The sequence below is a fragment of the Antechinus flavipes genome, chromosome 2 (genome assembly GCF_016432865.1).
Source record: "Antechinus flavipes isolate AdamAnt ecotype Samford, QLD, Australia chromosome 2, AdamAnt_v2, whole genome shotgun sequence".
Classification (NCBI taxonomy): Eukaryota; Metazoa; Chordata; class Mammalia; order Dasyuromorphia; family Dasyuridae; genus Antechinus; species Antechinus flavipes.
In genome coordinates, this window is record NC_067399.1 from 44002255 (window position 1) to 44019729 (window position 17475).

General features: G+C 40.5%; 1 protein-coding gene across 1 annotated transcript in view; it reads right to left on the bottom strand.

Moving 5' to 3' along the window:
- Nucleotides 1-3408: 3408 nt before the first annotated feature.
- Nucleotides 3409-17475, bottom strand: part of CFDP1 (craniofacial development protein 1) — a 156684-nt gene continuing 142617 nt past the window's right edge. The window contains exon 7 of the mRNA XM_051974673.1: nt 3409-4590. Within this exon, the coding sequence (XP_051830633.1) occupies nt 4500-4590 (91 nt within the window). The 3' untranslated portion in view covers nt 3409-4499. The remainder of the gene's footprint in view (nt 4591-17475) is intronic.

Here is a 17475-nt window from a genome sequence, read left to right on the forward strand (position 1 = left end):
GGCAAGTCTCAGCTTCAGTGTTCTGGGCTGTAAGGAGCAGCACCTATTTTCCAGGGTTATTGTGAGACTCAAAGTGTACAGCACTTTGCAAACCTTAAAGTGTTAATTAAATGCTATCTATTATCATTCTGTGTGGTGTTCATTAAATCCAGAATAAAAGGAAATTTAAAATTAGACAAAAAAAGTGTGACTAGTTTGCTTTAAAATTTGGGGCTGGGTGTGAAAGTAAAGGAAAAGTGGCACATGGATGAATTTTCCCCAATGGCCCAGAAATTATATTGAATCCTCTCATAAAATATAAAAAGGGCATCCAGTAATGCCCCCTAGCTTCCTCAAATGACAGTAACCCATGGGAAGTGGGGGGAGATAAAAGAGAAAATAACATATACACACACACCCCACAACTTTTTTTCCTGGGAATCTTCCATTTCAAATTTCCTAGGGATAACTGAGGGGAGCTTTTATATATAAAAATCACATGGCTTCTATTAAAATGACAACCATTCCGTTGGATACAGCACATGCCGCAGGACACTGAGAGCTGAATTTCCCCGACTTGCTTGGGCGTGAGCCCGTTTTCTTCCTCTGGAATCCCTCAGTATCCAACATGTCTCGGGTCTTGATGCTTTTCCTCGTCTTGAGTAAAAGTTTATGTCTTTTTGCTATTTTGGCAGCAAGTTCAGAGCTGAGAACTGCACGTGAAGGATTATCGTTGAATGACTCCTCCAAGTTTTGCCCTCACATTATTTGGGATTTTAACCACCACCCAAAGTGACTTAGCTTTTCCTTGTGCTTTCACTTGGCAGCTGTCAGGTCACTTCCCAGGAGTGAGAATCTTCCCAGAGTAAGCACTTCCTGCTTTAGGAGCCAGAACTATCTGAGAATTCCTATTAATACCACCTGACATGAGAACAGGAGTGGGCAAGGGGGTGGGCTCTTCTAAGTGGCTTGGCTCTTTCACCTGGCAGGAGGCCCTAGGAAACTGGCAGGAGGCAGGCTGGGAAGGACTATGTGTCAATGATGGAGATGTGACCTGACAGATGATTTACAACATTAATAAGGAACTATGTCCTAGAAAGATCAGAGGGGCAAAATCTTTCCTTCTCTTGGTATGTTGGGTAAGGATCTGGCCTTTTTTCTTGTGTCCTGATTTCAGTCTTTTGGCTACTGCCAGCTCCAGAGAAGACAAGTCAAATTTCTTTGACTTTGTCCAAATGCTGTCAAATACGAGTCCCTAAAGTAAGAAAAGGCCACAATTGAGTAGAACCAAGAGAACATTGTACAACAGCAAGATTATATGCTGATCAACTGTGATGGACTTGGGTCTTTTCAACAATGAGGCGATTCAAGGAAATTCCAATAGATTTGTGATAGAAAGAGCCATCTGCATCTAGAGAGAGCTCTCGGGACTGAATGTAGTTCAAGGCATAATACTTCCACCTTTTGTTGTTGATTTTTTTTCCCTTTCACCTTCTGCTCTGATTTTTCTTGTGTAGCATGACAAATATGGAATTATGTTTGGAAGAACTGCTTTTTTTTAACCTATATTGGATCACTTGCTGTCTATGGGAGGAGATGGAAGGATAGGAAGAAAGAAAAATTTATAACACAAGGTTTTGCAAAGGTGAATGTAGAAGACTATCTTTTCAAATATTTGGAAAAATAAAAAGCTATTAAAAAAGAACATAATTTATGATTTCAACTCAATTCTACAAGTCCCTCAGATTTCTTGGACTGTAGAATACTATCCTGCTGTTTGAAAGTCTCCTAAGATAATTCTTTAAGTAGCCAGAGAAAGTCACTCATCACCTTAGTGAGTTAAAGGGAAAAGTTTAATCTGATCCAGGGGTGGTCTTTAAAGTGGTAACATATGGATCAAGCTGATTTGAGAATGGATGAATGTTAAAGTATAGGGTAATGAAATATGTCAGAATTCAAAGTCTAGAAACACCAGAGCTGAGGTTCATGATGTTGGAAGGGAGAGCATCTGTGACAGGCAAGATGCAAATTGCCGCACGTTCCCTGACAAGTTGCTAGAAAGATCAGCAACATAGCACTGACACCAGGAGTTTTTCAAAAAACTTAATGAACGTGTTAGGAGACAATACATAGGATCAGATTCATGTTGCAAACTTGCCAACAAAGAGACTCGCCAAATGAAGACCCAAATGAAAGGACAGAGCTTAATGCTAAGTGGCAACATTAATATACTATAAAGAAAGAGCACTGTGGAAGGCTCTTCAAATGTTGGGTACAAAAACTCAATAAAACTTGGATGTGCACGATAAACATATGGGATAATCAATGAGTTTATTAATTCCTTTTTCTTCCCTTGGAAGAAACTGGGCTAGTGTGCCTCACTGAGTAAAAAACCAAGAGATCTCTTTGAACTATCGGTCCCTTAAGAGCCAAAGTTGCCTATAAAAATCCCATGAAAAAGAAAAGGCCACAATTTATATTGAGCTCAACAGCTTCCATTCTGAAGGACTCCAAGCCACATCACAAATGAGTAAAAGCCAATTAAAGCATCACTGTGAAAAATGACAGTTGTGAGAAGACATTCTCCAACAGAAGTAGACAGTGTGATCAAACCAAATGTTATTTGAAGATGCAGAGGGAAAATGAAGTGTCTCAAACATGGTCCTGCTCTTGTGCAGGGTCATGGAGTCCACAGGAGCTGGACAGCACTCTTGGGACCCTATGTAACATCCTGCAGGTCCACAAACTCTTGTTCCTCCATTGTTGCACTTAGGACCAGGCCTTGAAATAAGATAGTCAGAATTTTACTTGCTTCAAATGGGACAACTTTAGTTAGGGCCATTTTAAAGAGAGAAGTATTCTCCTTTATCTTAAGAGAAATGGCCAGTATGGACTAGACCTCCCCCATCAAAGCAGAGGAAAGGGACTCCCTGGAAGAACTCCTTCAGACAAAATACTGGGCTATTTTGTTGAACTTTTCTTTGTTGCAAGGAAAGGTTCAATTGCAGGATTGGGAGAGGGGGAAGGGAGAATTGAGGAAGAAAGGGAAAGGGATTCTCTTTGTTATAAAATGAAAAACCTCAACAGAATATTTCGAGGATGACTACAGCAGTTCAGATCATGGCACTGTGGCCCTGAGGTTTCTTAAGTCGGCTCGTCCCCATGTGTCAAGGAATGAACCAGAACGGAGAAGCCTGTGTTAAGTGGCAATGATAAATAGGATTTCATGGCTCTAAAGGACACTAAAAAGGAAGACAATTGCTAGCAAATACAATTTTATGGGCAACAGCAATAGGAAAAACACAGGCCTTGGCTGCTACTGGCGACAGCAACTCTGTAGGTGGACGCTCAGCCATCCAGGCAATGCAGAACCTCCGGGAGCTTTCCCATGCACTCGTTACATGTGAAAATAAGGACACGTGGGAGGTCTGGATTTTAATGCTTTTATTATCGTGAATGGTCTGGCCCCAGCTCCCTGTTCCCATTCCACCATCAACCTATTCCAGATACCGTTTCTCCTGGCTGCTCCCAAGAGAAATCTTGAAGCCGATCTGGGTTGGGGGTGTCTTTATTTCTACTGAGGGACGGGAAAGGAAGTCTGAGGATATTTTCCGGCAAACCAAGGTGACAAAAGATTTGGTGGCAGGGTTGAATCTAGAAAAAGTGGCTTTTACTTTGGAAAGAGGAAAATACTAAAGGAAAAACAATTTTTGATTGAGCAACAACATCTCCATAATTTCAGTTTCACATTATGTTAAAAGGAGTTCCATCTTGGAAGAATGAGGGAAGAAATAGTGAGGGGGGAGGGGAAGAAACCAAGAGGAGAGGAGGGAGGGAAGGACCAATAGAGGAAGAGATAAAGAGGGAGAGAGGGAGAGGGAAAGAAGAGGGAAAAGGAGAGGGAGAGGAAGAGGGGGAGAGAGAGAGATGGAGGGAGGAAAAAAAGGAGGGAAGGAGAAGTGAGAGAAAGAGAGGCAGGGGGAGAGGGGAAGAGGAAAGGAGAGAGAAAACACAGAAGAGAGTTGAATACAAAGCTGTCCAGTGATCTGGTGTTGGCCCGCAGAAGTGTGTCCATATCTTTTCTTCTCAACATTGGTATCAGGACAAAGGATGCACTCTAATGGAGAGTCAATGATTCCGGCAAGCTGAGCTTAATAGTCCATGTCAAGGCTGGAGTCCTGTCTCCACCACAGGCAGAATGACACTAGGAAAAATCCCTGCCAGCTGTTAGGTCTGGACTATGCTGGCACTGGATGGGCCCTCTCTCTGCTGTAAGGACAGTGCCATCCTCTTCACCAGTCCCTGAACAGTTTCCCACTGTAAGAACTTATAAAAATAAAATAAATGACACCACGTGAGATCAAGATATACAGACGGAGCTTCAACATGGAGAACAGAACATTTAGCTCTCCTTTCCACGAGACAGTCGGTGAGCAGGACAGGAGAGATTTCACAGACACACAAAAGTTGAGCTCACACCACAAGCAGGGATAAATTGCCAGAGCATCTTTCCAATGCCCTCAAGGCTTCATTTTGCTCAGCCTGAGGTCCCGCTCAATTTCAAACTGTCTGTGATCCACTCGCTCCAGAAAAGCTTTCCTTTCAATGTACCTGGAAGGGGACAAGAAACAGTTGTGTCAACATAATCAAGGAGCTTTATGTACTTGGACAAGAGAAAATTAGATTTAGAATTCAGTAACAAGCATTTATTAAGCACTCACTAGTCCCAGGCACTGGGGATGCAGACAAAAATGAGAATCTGTGCTCCCAAAGAGCTTATATTCTATTGGGGGAGATGGGGAGCAGGAAGAAAGGGAGGCAGGCAATATATTCGGGTAAATAAATGTACAAAATACTGACTATTGGTAAAGGTGGCTGGGAATATCAGGAACGACTTTCATCTAAGACATGGCATTTATGCAGGGATTCCAATGCTTTGCAAGACTGAGCAAAGATGCAGATGTGAAGGATGAAATGTCCCGTACGGGGACAAGAGGCCAGTTTGTCTGGAATGTAGAATTCATGAAGTGACGTCATCCAGAAATCAGCCGGCATCAGATTGGCTTTGATTTTTAGCCTTTAAGGGAAGGAACAGCTCCTACTTTCCTCACCTTCTCCAACAAAACTTCTTTACATTTCAGCACGTGCTCCTGCTAAGCTGAAACAGCCTCTTGGCCCATATCGAAGAACCTTTCAGAGAAATGGGTCCGATGGCAGCCTTTGCCTCCTCTGTTTCCCCCAGCTAAAGGGTCAGGTACTTTTGATTTCCCAAACTGGAGGCAGTTCTTGTAGTGCTTTTCTTCATTGTTCCAGGAAAGAGGAGAAATCTGGCACTACAGTGGGCACAGCGAAGGAGTCGTGTGTGCCCACAAAATGCTAGGCTGGCTGCTTAATGAGACACAGCTGCATTATAATGTTCCCTGTTGCAAAGTGAATCCCAGCTTGCCTGGGGAATGGGGGAAGGGAAAGGCTATGCTACTAATTAGCCTACTGAGAAAGCAAAACTGCCCTCGAAAAAGGGAGATGGGATGGAATCATCTTTGTTCCCGCTCATTTCAAACTGTGATCCACTCGCTCCAGAAAAGCTTTCCTTTGTTCTACCAAAGAAAACGTGCATCTTTCATTACAAGGTCATTACCTCTAGTTGATACTTATACCAGGTTCAGTAACCCAGGTTCCTTTGCTGAATTCACAGCCTGGGGTTCGATATCTTGTAAAAGCCAACCCCCAACGTTTGCTTCCCTGTCAGATTTAGTTCTACTAAACCTAAATGAAATACAAGTACACAGAATAAATCCTGCTCCCCCAGGGGGGTCTGCGCCTCTCAGATGGCCCTGTGTCACCTTCTATGAGCTGAGGTCCAAGTCACAACTCTACTGGGAGCATGGGGAAAGGCTGATTTTGAAAAATAAGACATTTATTTCATACCGAATGAGAGGGGAGGTACAAGCCTGGGATGGAAAGTCATCCTGTTCCCATCTACAGAGGGCGTAGAGGATGTATAGTGTTTATAGACTGTATACAGATCACCAAGATTGGAAGCGCTTCCCTAACTGCCGGGGACTATCGGTAAAATGACTCTTTAGGGGACAACGCTTGCAGCTTTCTCTTGAGGGACCAGTTTGTAGGTGTCCTAATTTCTTGGAATGGGACAACTCAACGATGGCCCTTAGAATGGGCAGAGTAAGTCCATCGGGAATGCTAGAAACCTCCTGGAGGGGATGAACAAATGCTCTTTCTTGACTTTCAAAGGGATGGGATTTTACCCGAGGTGACAGGAACCCGAGGGCCATTTGGGAATCCTTAGCTGGCAGTCCTTACTCAAGAATAAGAGCTTGGTTTGTGCTGGGGAAGGGTTAGGGGGAGTGGGGGTGGTGAGTGGGCAGAGAACAGTTAGCTCTTGGAGAGAATCTTCAAAGGACTTTCTCAATGCAAACTAATTCATTTTCATTTACAATCTCTTCTGAGAGAGAAGGGAAAGACTAGGCAACATGGAACCGTGAAAAGAACACTGGTGAGAGGGAGATTCAAACTCTAATTCTGATGGCGTGCAGGAAAGGGTTCTGTTCTTCAGTCATTTCAGTCATGTCTGACTTTCCAAGACCCTACTTGGGGTTTTCTTGGCAGAGACACTGGAGGGATTTGCCATTTCCTTCTCTGGCTCATTTGACAGATGAGGAAACTGAGTCAGACAGAATGAAGTGACTTGCCCAGGGTCTCACTGAATTGAGGAAGATTGAGTCTTCTTGACTCCAAGCCCAGGACTCTACCATATAGCCAGATGTGTCCTTTCCTTTCTTGTAAAACTGAGGAGCTTGGACAGAGGTCCTTTCTGAGTTGAGAGCTATTATTCTGTATTTTATTGGTAGCTTTTTAATAACACAATCATTCCTGGAAATGACACACTTCTCCCCTCCACAGAACAATCCTCCACAATAAAGGCTATTATTCTTTTTCAATTCTTTCCTCAAGGGCTCTCCCTCTATTTATAAAACAAATTTTAAAAACTTTTTCTAAAAATCCTTTCTTCATCTTTTCCAAGAATCCTAGGTGAACTTGTGCCCAAGCTGTGTTTCCCTCCTGTAGATGTTCTGGGTTTCTTCCCTCCCTTGCATTTGTATCTGGAGCCTTGCCTCCATCAGCGCTCACTGAAGTGGGATTCTTTCTTCGTTTGCTCATTCTTCCAGCCACCTTTCTGATTTCAGACCTGACGTTAAGGCGGGAAGGCTGGATGGCCTAATGCTGCTTTCTTGGTATTTTGAATGTTGTGTTATTCCAGTATCTCAGGGACAGGCTGGAGACTGGCAAGCTTTTGGTGCTCTCAAAGAGCTCTTTCCAGACAAAGTCTGCTTGCTCTCCCACTGCACTGTACTCTGCAAGTTTCTGATCTGGGTTTGGGTCTGAGCAATGCTGCTGCATTTAGCCCCAGTCAGCCAACTAGAAAACTCCATCAGGTCATAATGGCAGAATTGTAGACTTCCCTTTGGGCTCACTTGGAATCAAGCAGAGTTGAGGGAGGCTTTTCCCCAGTAATGTTATATATCAGGCCAATCTGTGCCCTTAAGGGGACATCCTGACATTGGTATGCCCATGACCCTTTTCCTTTCCTAACAAGTTTCCATAATCGGGCAGGTGAGCTGTAGGAGTTTTCTAAGTACAACACTAAAACAATTAATAAATCGATACTAGAACAACTCTGAATTACTATAATAGGATGTAAGTATGAAAAGTTTTACAATTTTAAAACTGCATTTGTGGTCAAATATAGGGATCTCCTTCAAAAGGGTGAATCAGACAAAATAATAAGACAAAGATATGATATAAAAGTTTTCTAACTAAATGGTCTGAAAAAGCAACAATATGTATATGACTGGCTTTCAAATGTATCTAGCAAGAAAATTCAAGTTTTTAGTAATAAGATCTCAAAATTAGATTAAGGATTTTACCTATGAAATGTATTGAAATGACATTAATAATTGTAAAGAAAGTGAAACTGTTTTCCCATTTTAAAAATATTTGATTGATAATATTAAACATGAGAAGAGTTCATTTTACATGTTAGACCTTCATGATTTTTTATTTTTTAAAAAAAGATTCTTATATCAGAGAGAGTTGAGGTAAAGATAACAGTAAGTTATCTTTACCAGCAAGTAACCTATAAAAATGGAAATTCTTTGAAGTTTCAAATGAATTATGGGTTCCTAAATTGAAGTTATTCTTATATGCTGTTGTTAATGGATTAGCTTCATGAACTAGTTATTGGAACACCAAATTTAAGAGACTGAACTAAACTGTGTTAAATCTTATCACTAGCAGATTTTATCAGAATTATCTAGTAATCTCTACAAGTGATTTGGAACCAGAGAAGCAGAGCCTCTTTCAGAGTCGCCCTGAGAATGTAACCTATTCCAGATTGTCCAAGAAAAGAATCCAAGGATCAGATGATTACACAAGATCTGATTAAATGGACATTGGGAGTGCGTCACTAGGATACAAGGAGACTTAATGTAGTGTTAATATCGATAATCACTATATTGTTTTGGCCTTTTGTTTCATGGTGTTTATGTTTATGTTTTTCTTGGTTACCCTGGAGACATATAAATCTCCCTTCTGAAAATTAGTCCATTGTGAGGTCTAGAAGTTGTCAGATCTATAAGCAGACTTAAGTAATTCTGAATATGAATATATGAAAAACCTCATAGGTTTGGCTTATAGGTAAGTGATCCATGAATTAAAAGGGGGACTTGAGAGAAATGAGGGGATCAGAACACAAATGGGTAATTATGGGAACTGAATGAACTACACTAACTCCATCTTGTAATTCAATTCTGGAGTCAGCTTGGTTTTCTTTCTATTCAATTATGGGTCAAATCCACTTTCTGTTTTGTGAAAAAACTTTATTTAATTGTGGGAATTGGCAAGAAGACTTTGTTGCATTGTTTGAACATAGTCTTTCCTGGTTGGGAAGCCGGATAACTTCTCAGAGGCTTTTGTGTCTTATCTGAAAACATGTTCCATATTGATCAATCAATTATTGCTTTCATGTTCCTTTGAGTGTTTATAGACATTTGGGGGGAAGTGAGACACATCTTCTCATTTCAGGGATTAGTATCTGTTCAGTATTTTCCTCCCAAATTAAAGGCCCTAGTCTTTCCTCCAATTAGAAATCAGATGACCTAATGATGTGTTCTAGTTATTTCCTTTTAATTAATTGGACCAATTACTTTTAATATGTAATACTCTGTCTCCCCCTGTATTCAGGATCTAATGCCAAAGCTGAAGAAGGTGACTGGTTGAGATTTTTTAATACAATTTAGCATGCATTGCTTAATAATTGCTATGCTCAGAAGCCTAGAGCTCTGTTTCCTCAGTCATTTTATCTTTCACCAAGTTTTCTGAATTTCCCCATAAGGATTTGGCCTGGTGCATTTACTAGATCTGCTTGGAGTTTATAGCGTAGAGCTCACCCCACTACTTCCTTCCTTTCCAGTATCTTGACTCTGCCCTCCTCAGAAAGTATGATTAGCATCTGTTTTCTGACACCTTCACTGATTTTCTTAGAAATCCAGAGTTCTTGTAGTGGCCAGAAACTGAGCGGATGCCCATCAATTGGAGAATGACTGAATAAATTGTGGTATATGAATATTATGGAATATTATTGTTCTGTAAGAAACAATCAGCAGGATGATTTCAGAAAGGCCTAGAGAGACTTATATGAACTGATGCTGAGTGAAATGAGCAGGGCCAGGAGATCATTATATACTTCAATACTATATGATAATCAATTCTGATGGACCTGGCCATCCTCAACAATGAGATGAACCAAATCAGTTCCAACGGAGCAGCAATGAACTGAACCAGCTACACCCAGGGTAAGAACTCTGAGAGATGACTAAGAACCATTACATTGAATTCCCAATCCCTATATTTTTGCCTGCCTGCATTTTTTATTTCCTTCACAGGCTAATTGTACAATATTTCAGAATCCGATTCTTTTTGTACAGCAAAATAATGGTTTGGACATGTATCCTTATTGTGTACCTAATTTATACTTTAATATAATTTAACATGTATTGGTCATCCTGCCATCTAGGGGAGGGAGTGGGGGGAAAGAGAGGAAAAATTGGAACAAAAGGTTCGGCAATTGTCAATGCTGTAAAAATACCTATGCATATAACTTGTAAATAAAAAGCTATGAGTTCTAAGTTCTGTATTTACTCCAGTCTTTAATGATGAGATAGCTCTTTAAAGTGCCCCTTTTATAAATAGGTAAATTAAGCCAAAAAAGGGAAATTATCTTATCAAAAATTATACAGCAAACCAAAGACCTGTATCACCTCATTTCCAATCTACTGTTCTGCCTATTGGACCATATTGTGTCTTCTGCATTCACCCAGAGATAAAATATGTGGTTTAGAAAACCTAAAAGAAATGTGCTGATGTGTTTCCAAAGCATGCTTTGAGCTACAAGCCATTTCCCTGCCACCTGTCTGGGGGCAGAGAACATGTAGGGGTGAGTGATTTTGAGTGCTCTGTGGTTTGTAATCCTGGATCTTATTTAAAGAAAAGGAAGTGGTGCTTGAATTAGGATGCTCCATTAGACATGAATAACATTGCTGCAGGTTTGAGAAGCAATGCAAATCAGGCTGACTTTGGGAATATTAAGGGCAAAGCATATGTCCTGGGGGCATTAAGTAGAGAGAAAAACCAGTCTCATCAACAAGCTCAGTAGGCTTCAAAGAAACACCTTGAATGGAGTGGTTATTTCAAAGAGCAACCCAGATAAACAGTTGAGACAGGGATGAGGTGCCCACAGTCTGAAGAGTTCATTTATCTCCTTGACACTTATCTGGAAACAAATGCTGTGGTTAATGGGATCTTTGTGATAGCTCTGGTTTGGTGCCAAGAGTCAACCATAAACAAAACCATGATTGAGTAAGGAGATCCCAGACTTAGGGATTGCAGACAGCCCTGATTGGCCTAACATCAGAGAGTCTGTCACTGGCTTGTGGGCTCTCCCTTCAGCTGCATTACCACACATATGTAGTCTCACAATTTGGTGCAAGACCTTCAAGTACAACGTACTTGGGGGCCTATGGAAAATGTGACTACTAAGAAAACAGCTCCTAAATGGAATGGGGTTTAACGTGCGTGATGATGGTTCAGAAGGGAACTTCATACGCCTGGCTCACATAAACTGGCCATTTTAAACAGGTGTTGAGAGTTTTCAAAGGAACAAATAAAAGTGGGTTGTCCTATAAAGTAGTATACTATAGACAAGTGCGCTGAGAGAGTTTCTTTTACATTTGTCTTCTATGTTGATGGTTTTACACACAGTTTCAAGTCATTCACAGTGACATGTGGAATGCTAAAGGATTCTAAATGCTAAATCCCCAAGAGTGACTTTCTTTCTTACTGACACTGACTGTAAAATGTGCCCTAATTAAAAGATGGCTAGTCATCCAGGATGAATTTGATAAAGTATGCCAACTAGAACTAAAGTATGTAGCAAGAATTAAAGTGATTTACTTAGCATCTCCAATAAAAATCAGGACATATCCAGTAGGATCTGACACTATTCTGTATTCTAAATCCAAATAACAATCTTGAAGTGGGAAAAAAAAAAAAAAGGCCAGTTTTTCTGAAAGCTGAGCCAAAAGAAAGAATTTTTTCCCCCAGTAGTTTCAGTTGTGTCCAGCTCTTTGTGACCCTATTTGGACTTTTCTTGGCAAAGATATCATTTATTGGTATGGCTATTGGTTGGCCATTTCTTTCTCCAGCTCATTTTACTGATGAGGAAACTGAGGCAAACAGGATTAAGTGACTTGCCCAGGGTCACACATTTAGTAAGTGCTGTAGCCAGATGAACTCAAGTTTTCCTGACTCTAGGTCTGGCCCTCTATTCATTGCACCACATAGTTGTCCTAAAAAAATTATGGAGGACAAAGAATAAGAAGACAAAACTAAACAGGAGTATTTTTTAGTGTCTATTCTTCAGGCCCCCATGTTGCACACAAAGCAGAAATAATAGAGAAGACAAAGGAAAAACAAACAAAAACTACTTCCTTCTCTTCCCTAGACATCTAGTAAGTAGAGGGCTAATTAGGTTTGTTAATCTGCAAAGGTCATCTGCAGACATGAGGCAAGACTCCCAGAGAGTCTAAATAACACCTGGCTTCTATGGGTTAGTTGATAAAAGAAAAAACCAAAAAATAATGTTGAACATACTTTAACATATTTAACATATAAGGGACCACCTGTCCTCTGGGGGGGGCTGGAGGGAAGGAAAGGAAAAGTTGGAACAGAAGTTTTTGCAAGGGTCAATGTTGAAAAACTATCCATGCATATGTTTTATCAATAAAAAGTTATAATAAAAAAAGAATAAAGTTGAAAATATGAACCAAGATATATAGGCACTAAGTTTTTAGTGTCTCATTCCAAGCAAAGACAGGCTTCAATGACAACATAACAAGCAATGATGTGGTATTATAAAGTACATTTGTAAAAGACATTTCAGTTCATGAAACTTTTGTTTTTCAGTAATTTTTCAGTCCTGTCCAACTCTCTGTGACCCACTTGAGGTTTTCTTGGCAAAGATGCTGGAGCAATTTGTCATGTCCTTCTCTAGCTCATTTTAAGATGAGGAAATGAAGAAAAACAGGGTGAAGTGACTTATTTGGGGTCACATAGCTAGAAAATATCTGAGGACAGATTTGTGTTCAAGGAAGCTGATTCTTCCTGATTCCACGATTGGAACTCTAACCAGGACATCACTTCGCTGCCCTTATAAAACCTAGGAAGGCAATCTCGGATCATAGCAATATTGTAGTTCCAGAGTAAAGTTCCCATAATAGCTTCCTTCATGCCAATCAGAATGTGATTAAACAAGACAACAAATAAGGATGCTAAAAATCTAAAAGGGCTAGATAAATTCCAACTATCATTAGTATTGCATATAAGATTTTTTATGCAATGAATTTTAAATGAATGTGATATGGCAACTATTCATTGAATTTGGGGATTTGGGGGAAGAAAGAAAGGTACTGCTTTGAGAATAAGCTGAACGAAAAACTCTTCATCACTTTCAGAATTCAAGCCATCTCATTTCAGAGTACCATGACCTTCTTGACAGAGGATCAAATCAAGTCTGTAGCACTGTAATGCCATTCACAGAGTTTGAAGATGAGTGAGTGGAATTTTAAATTTTATTTGCTCTCCATTGCTTTTCCTCCAACATCTACCCTGAGTTTGTAGTTCATCCTCAGTTAGATAGGGAGAAATTTTAGAGTGAGAAAGATTTTTTTCTTTGCCTCCTATTTCCCCTCTGTTTGGATCAAAGAAAATAGTTACCTTCTTGGCAGTCACTGACCTCCATGAACCTTCAATCTGACTGTACCTAAGCAGCCAAACCCTGTACCGTTTATAAATGGTCTTTAAAAGCCAGCCAGTTTTTAATTCTTTCAGTGCAATAATTCCTTCCTTTAGCCTCCCTGTATTCTACATGAGTATTTCTGGAAAGATGCTTCTGATGATTAAAACCTCTGGGAGATTCACTTTAATTTAATTAGAGAGCTAGACAAAATGTCCAAGAGCATAATCTTCTTACATTGACATTCCAGTAAGAAAGTAGAGCAATTCAAGGTTCTCTGGCACAAAGGACATTATACTTAGAATAGGTGTTGGTACCAATTTTACTGATTGGTATTTGACTTCTAGATGAGGATAATGGTTCCCAAAGGTACATCCATCTCTAAGTTGCTAAATTCTAGAGAACTCAAAACTCCCAGATGCTACTTAGTGTGATAAAAGTTTAGTAACATCAATCTAGGTTGGTTATCAGATGACGCTGTATTGTGATTATCATCGTTATGGTAAATGTCACTCAAAGAGTGTTTGATCGGTAGGTTCCCGAGGGACAAGAAAAAATTATTAGCCTTTTAGAGAAACACTTCAATTTAGGCATAAGATCATTGGGAGCAGGAAGTGGGCGAAAACAAACGCGAAGAAACAACATGTCTTTTTGATAGAGGTTATTTTGAGGAATATCTAATGGTGCCTTCAGAATCTCCAACTGCTATTGTGGCCCTGCCCAGACAGTCTGACACTTAAGAGAAAAGAAGTTTAGAAGTAATAACTCTCACTTAAGTTTACAAAGTGTTCCTCTAGTTCTGCAGAATGACAACAAAGATAAGACAAAAATTTGGAGTCTTAAGTCCTGACCCATGTGGACACAAAACCAAAAAGTAGAGTCTCTGCTCTTCAGGACCTTAAACTCTACTGGGTGACATACAAGTACTGGCAAGTACAGTGCAAGGAAAACTGAAAAGGGGAGAAATGGAAACTAAATGGGGACTCAACCAAAAAATGGTGATTCGGAAAGGCAGAAATTGGGAAGGAGAGCATTTCAAAATCAGGAGTAGCTTCTCTGAATGCATAGAGGTGGAAGAGAGAGAACACCATTGGAGGAATGGTTAGCAGTACAGCTGAGTTGTAATAAAAATTTCTAAAGGGAAACACTATGAAATTAGGCTGGAAAAGTAGATCATAGAGCACCTGAAATGGTTGACCAAGGAATCTGTCTTATGCTATAAGCAATGGGAGGTCACATGGTTGGGTTTGTCTATATTAGTCTATGGGGATGAACTGGAGCAGAAAGGGAGTAAAAACAGAGAGATCAATAAAGAGACTATTATAGCGGTCTAAGTGAGCAAGAAGTGCTAAAAGTGATGGCTGTGTGAGTGGAGGGGACATAGGAGAGAGATCTTCCTGACAAGATTTGGGGACTTACTGGATATGAGAGGCTGAAGAAAGGAAACAGAAGGGAATTAAGACTCTTAGTAATTCAAGATGCCCATATTCAGTGATGTGAATATTCTCTCCACTAGGACAGATCACATTTGGATATATCTTTTTATCCTTTATGGTTAATGCCCATGTTTTCCCAAGAATCTGCTTTTTAAAAATTTTAACTAAAGGGGCAGCCTGGGTGGTGCAGTGGATAGAGCACCAGCTCTGGAGTCAGGAGGACCTAAGTTCAAATTTGGGCTCAGACACTTACTACTTCCTAGCTGTGTGACCCTGGGCAGGTCACTTAACCCCAATTGCCTCAGCCAAAAAAAAAAAAAAAAAAAATTAACTAAGTAAAATATTTACAACTGTGGTTTCCAAATTTTTCTGCAGATACAGTAGAAACTGTAGGTACCAGATGATGATCTATGGCAGTTAAGGACCAAATTCTCCTTTCAAAGTACTTAACACTTATGATTGGATGAAAATAACTCTGTTATGAGGCACCAAGTGAGGGTTCTTTTACCAGTGAGAACAGAGAAATAAAGAGAGATTATGTAATTATTCTAAAGTCACAAAAATCTAGAAGCAACTCTAGAAAATCCTGTTTCTTTGCTACACTGATGATAGTTTGACTCTCATCAGGTCCTGATGCACATTTCAATAACTGTTCCTGATTTACTGTTCTAGGTGACAGCCTTTCAAAAACCTGAAGATTGCTATTATGCCATTTGTTAAGTTACATACTCAGAATTCTTTCTGCCAATCTTCACATGGATTTCAATGTCCTCCCTAAAAAAAATGGTGTCTAGAACTACTCCACTAATCTGACCAAGGTAGAGTACAGTGGGACCATCACATCTCTAATCCTCAATACTATGCTTTCAATCTGGGACTCACACTGAACTTGCCATATGCTAAAACTCACTTTTTTGAGACAAACTGGTCTCTAATTACAATTCTATTCTATACCTGTGAAATTGATTTATGAACTAGCATAAGATTTTACATCTCTATTAAATTCAATCCTTCGCTCTAGTCTATTAAGATTTTTATGAATTCTGATTCTTTTGTTCAATATATTATTTCTGCCTCCCACCTCAGTATCATGTGAAAATTTAACAAATGTGCCATCTCTATCTTTATTCAAGCCACTGGTAAGTGTAAAACAGGTCAGGAGCCAATGGCATTCCTTGGAACGGCACCTTGGAACATAAGGTGATGCTGACCTATTCTTGATTCCTCTTGGGTTCCAGCCACTCAAACAGTTCTGAATCTTGTCTAGCTCACACCAGTGTCTTGCCTACAAGAATGGTATAAGCCACTGATTAAAAGCTTTGCTTCTAATCTAAGAAAACTATTTATAGCAGACAGCTTATGGATGTGTTGGAGTTACTCTCCTTTTCTAGGTTTGTATCTTGGGCAACCATAGACTCCTAATAGTAATTTTTTTTGGTTTGGTTAGTTTTCCAAAGACCTGCCCTAGAGAACATGGTGTTTCTGGGTACTGAGTCTGAGATCCTGGCCCCTCTGGGAGATTCTCTTGCATTGATTTCTTGGGTAGGGAATGAGTCTTAAGAAATGCTTTCTGCTGGGATGGGAGCACTAAGTCGGTGCTCCGGACTCCAAAGAGCTCACTGAGCCTATGGTTCCGTCCAAAATCCTCCCTGGGGTGGTTGGAGCCGGTGGCCTAGCTGAACAATGCCCTCGTTGCTGGGGCGGTTTCTCCCTTGATCTCCTCTCATCACTTCATCCAGCAGGTTTCTTTAGATTTTTGTTGGAAGAGTTGGTGAGGGAGCTGAGCTACACTGCTTCCCACCATCTCGATTGGTCTTCCCAGCCTTATAATGTTATGGAGCGCAAGTAAGAAAACTTACTGTAAAGGACTTTGTACATGTTCTTACTGATGCTATTATTATTATTCTCATCCTAATTAAGTGTTGTCACTTAGATTTGACATAGGTCTACACCTTCCTTCTGCCATAATTACTGCTTGCCTCTATTCCCCATCTATAAGAGGAGGCTTGTGGGAGTGACTAAGGCTGGAGAAAGACCATAAAGCTCTATGGGGAAGGGGCATGGGAGGTGAAGGCTGCCCCACCTGGGCCATCAGATCTGCATGTGGGAGACCACGTGTTCTCTGACCACTCGGCAGTAGGAGAGGAGGAAGAGCTGAGCTTCATATTTTATTTCATTAGTGGTTCACTAGATGAGATAGGTCCCATCCACGGCACGCACCTCTCTCCTTCCCAACCTGCATTTTACTCTTTGCCCACAGCTTTGCTCCTTACCTTGACCAGAGATCACCATTAACTCTGGCACACCGGACAAGCTCCATACTAAGATAGCGAGTGGCAAAGTGGAGCCTGCACAAGGAGCTCCCCTGTGTCTGAGAAGTGCCCAGAGTTCAACAAAATAGCCGGGTGGGTGTGGAAAATGAGAGCAGAGGACCTCAAACACCCCCATGCTGTGGCTACTGGCTGACATTTTGCCAGTATCCTTTGTTTATACTTTTTTTTACTCACTTTCCCAAAGAATCATCTCTTGTTACAAAGTTGTTGTTTTTTTTTAAAGAAAGAAAAAGAAGAAAAATGCATAAAAATCAATCCACATCCCAACAAAAGAACAATCTGGTCCTTCCCCTCGACACAGGGGAAGAATCTTCTCAAACCTCAGCTTTGGGGTGCTGGATTGCCCACAGTCCCCACG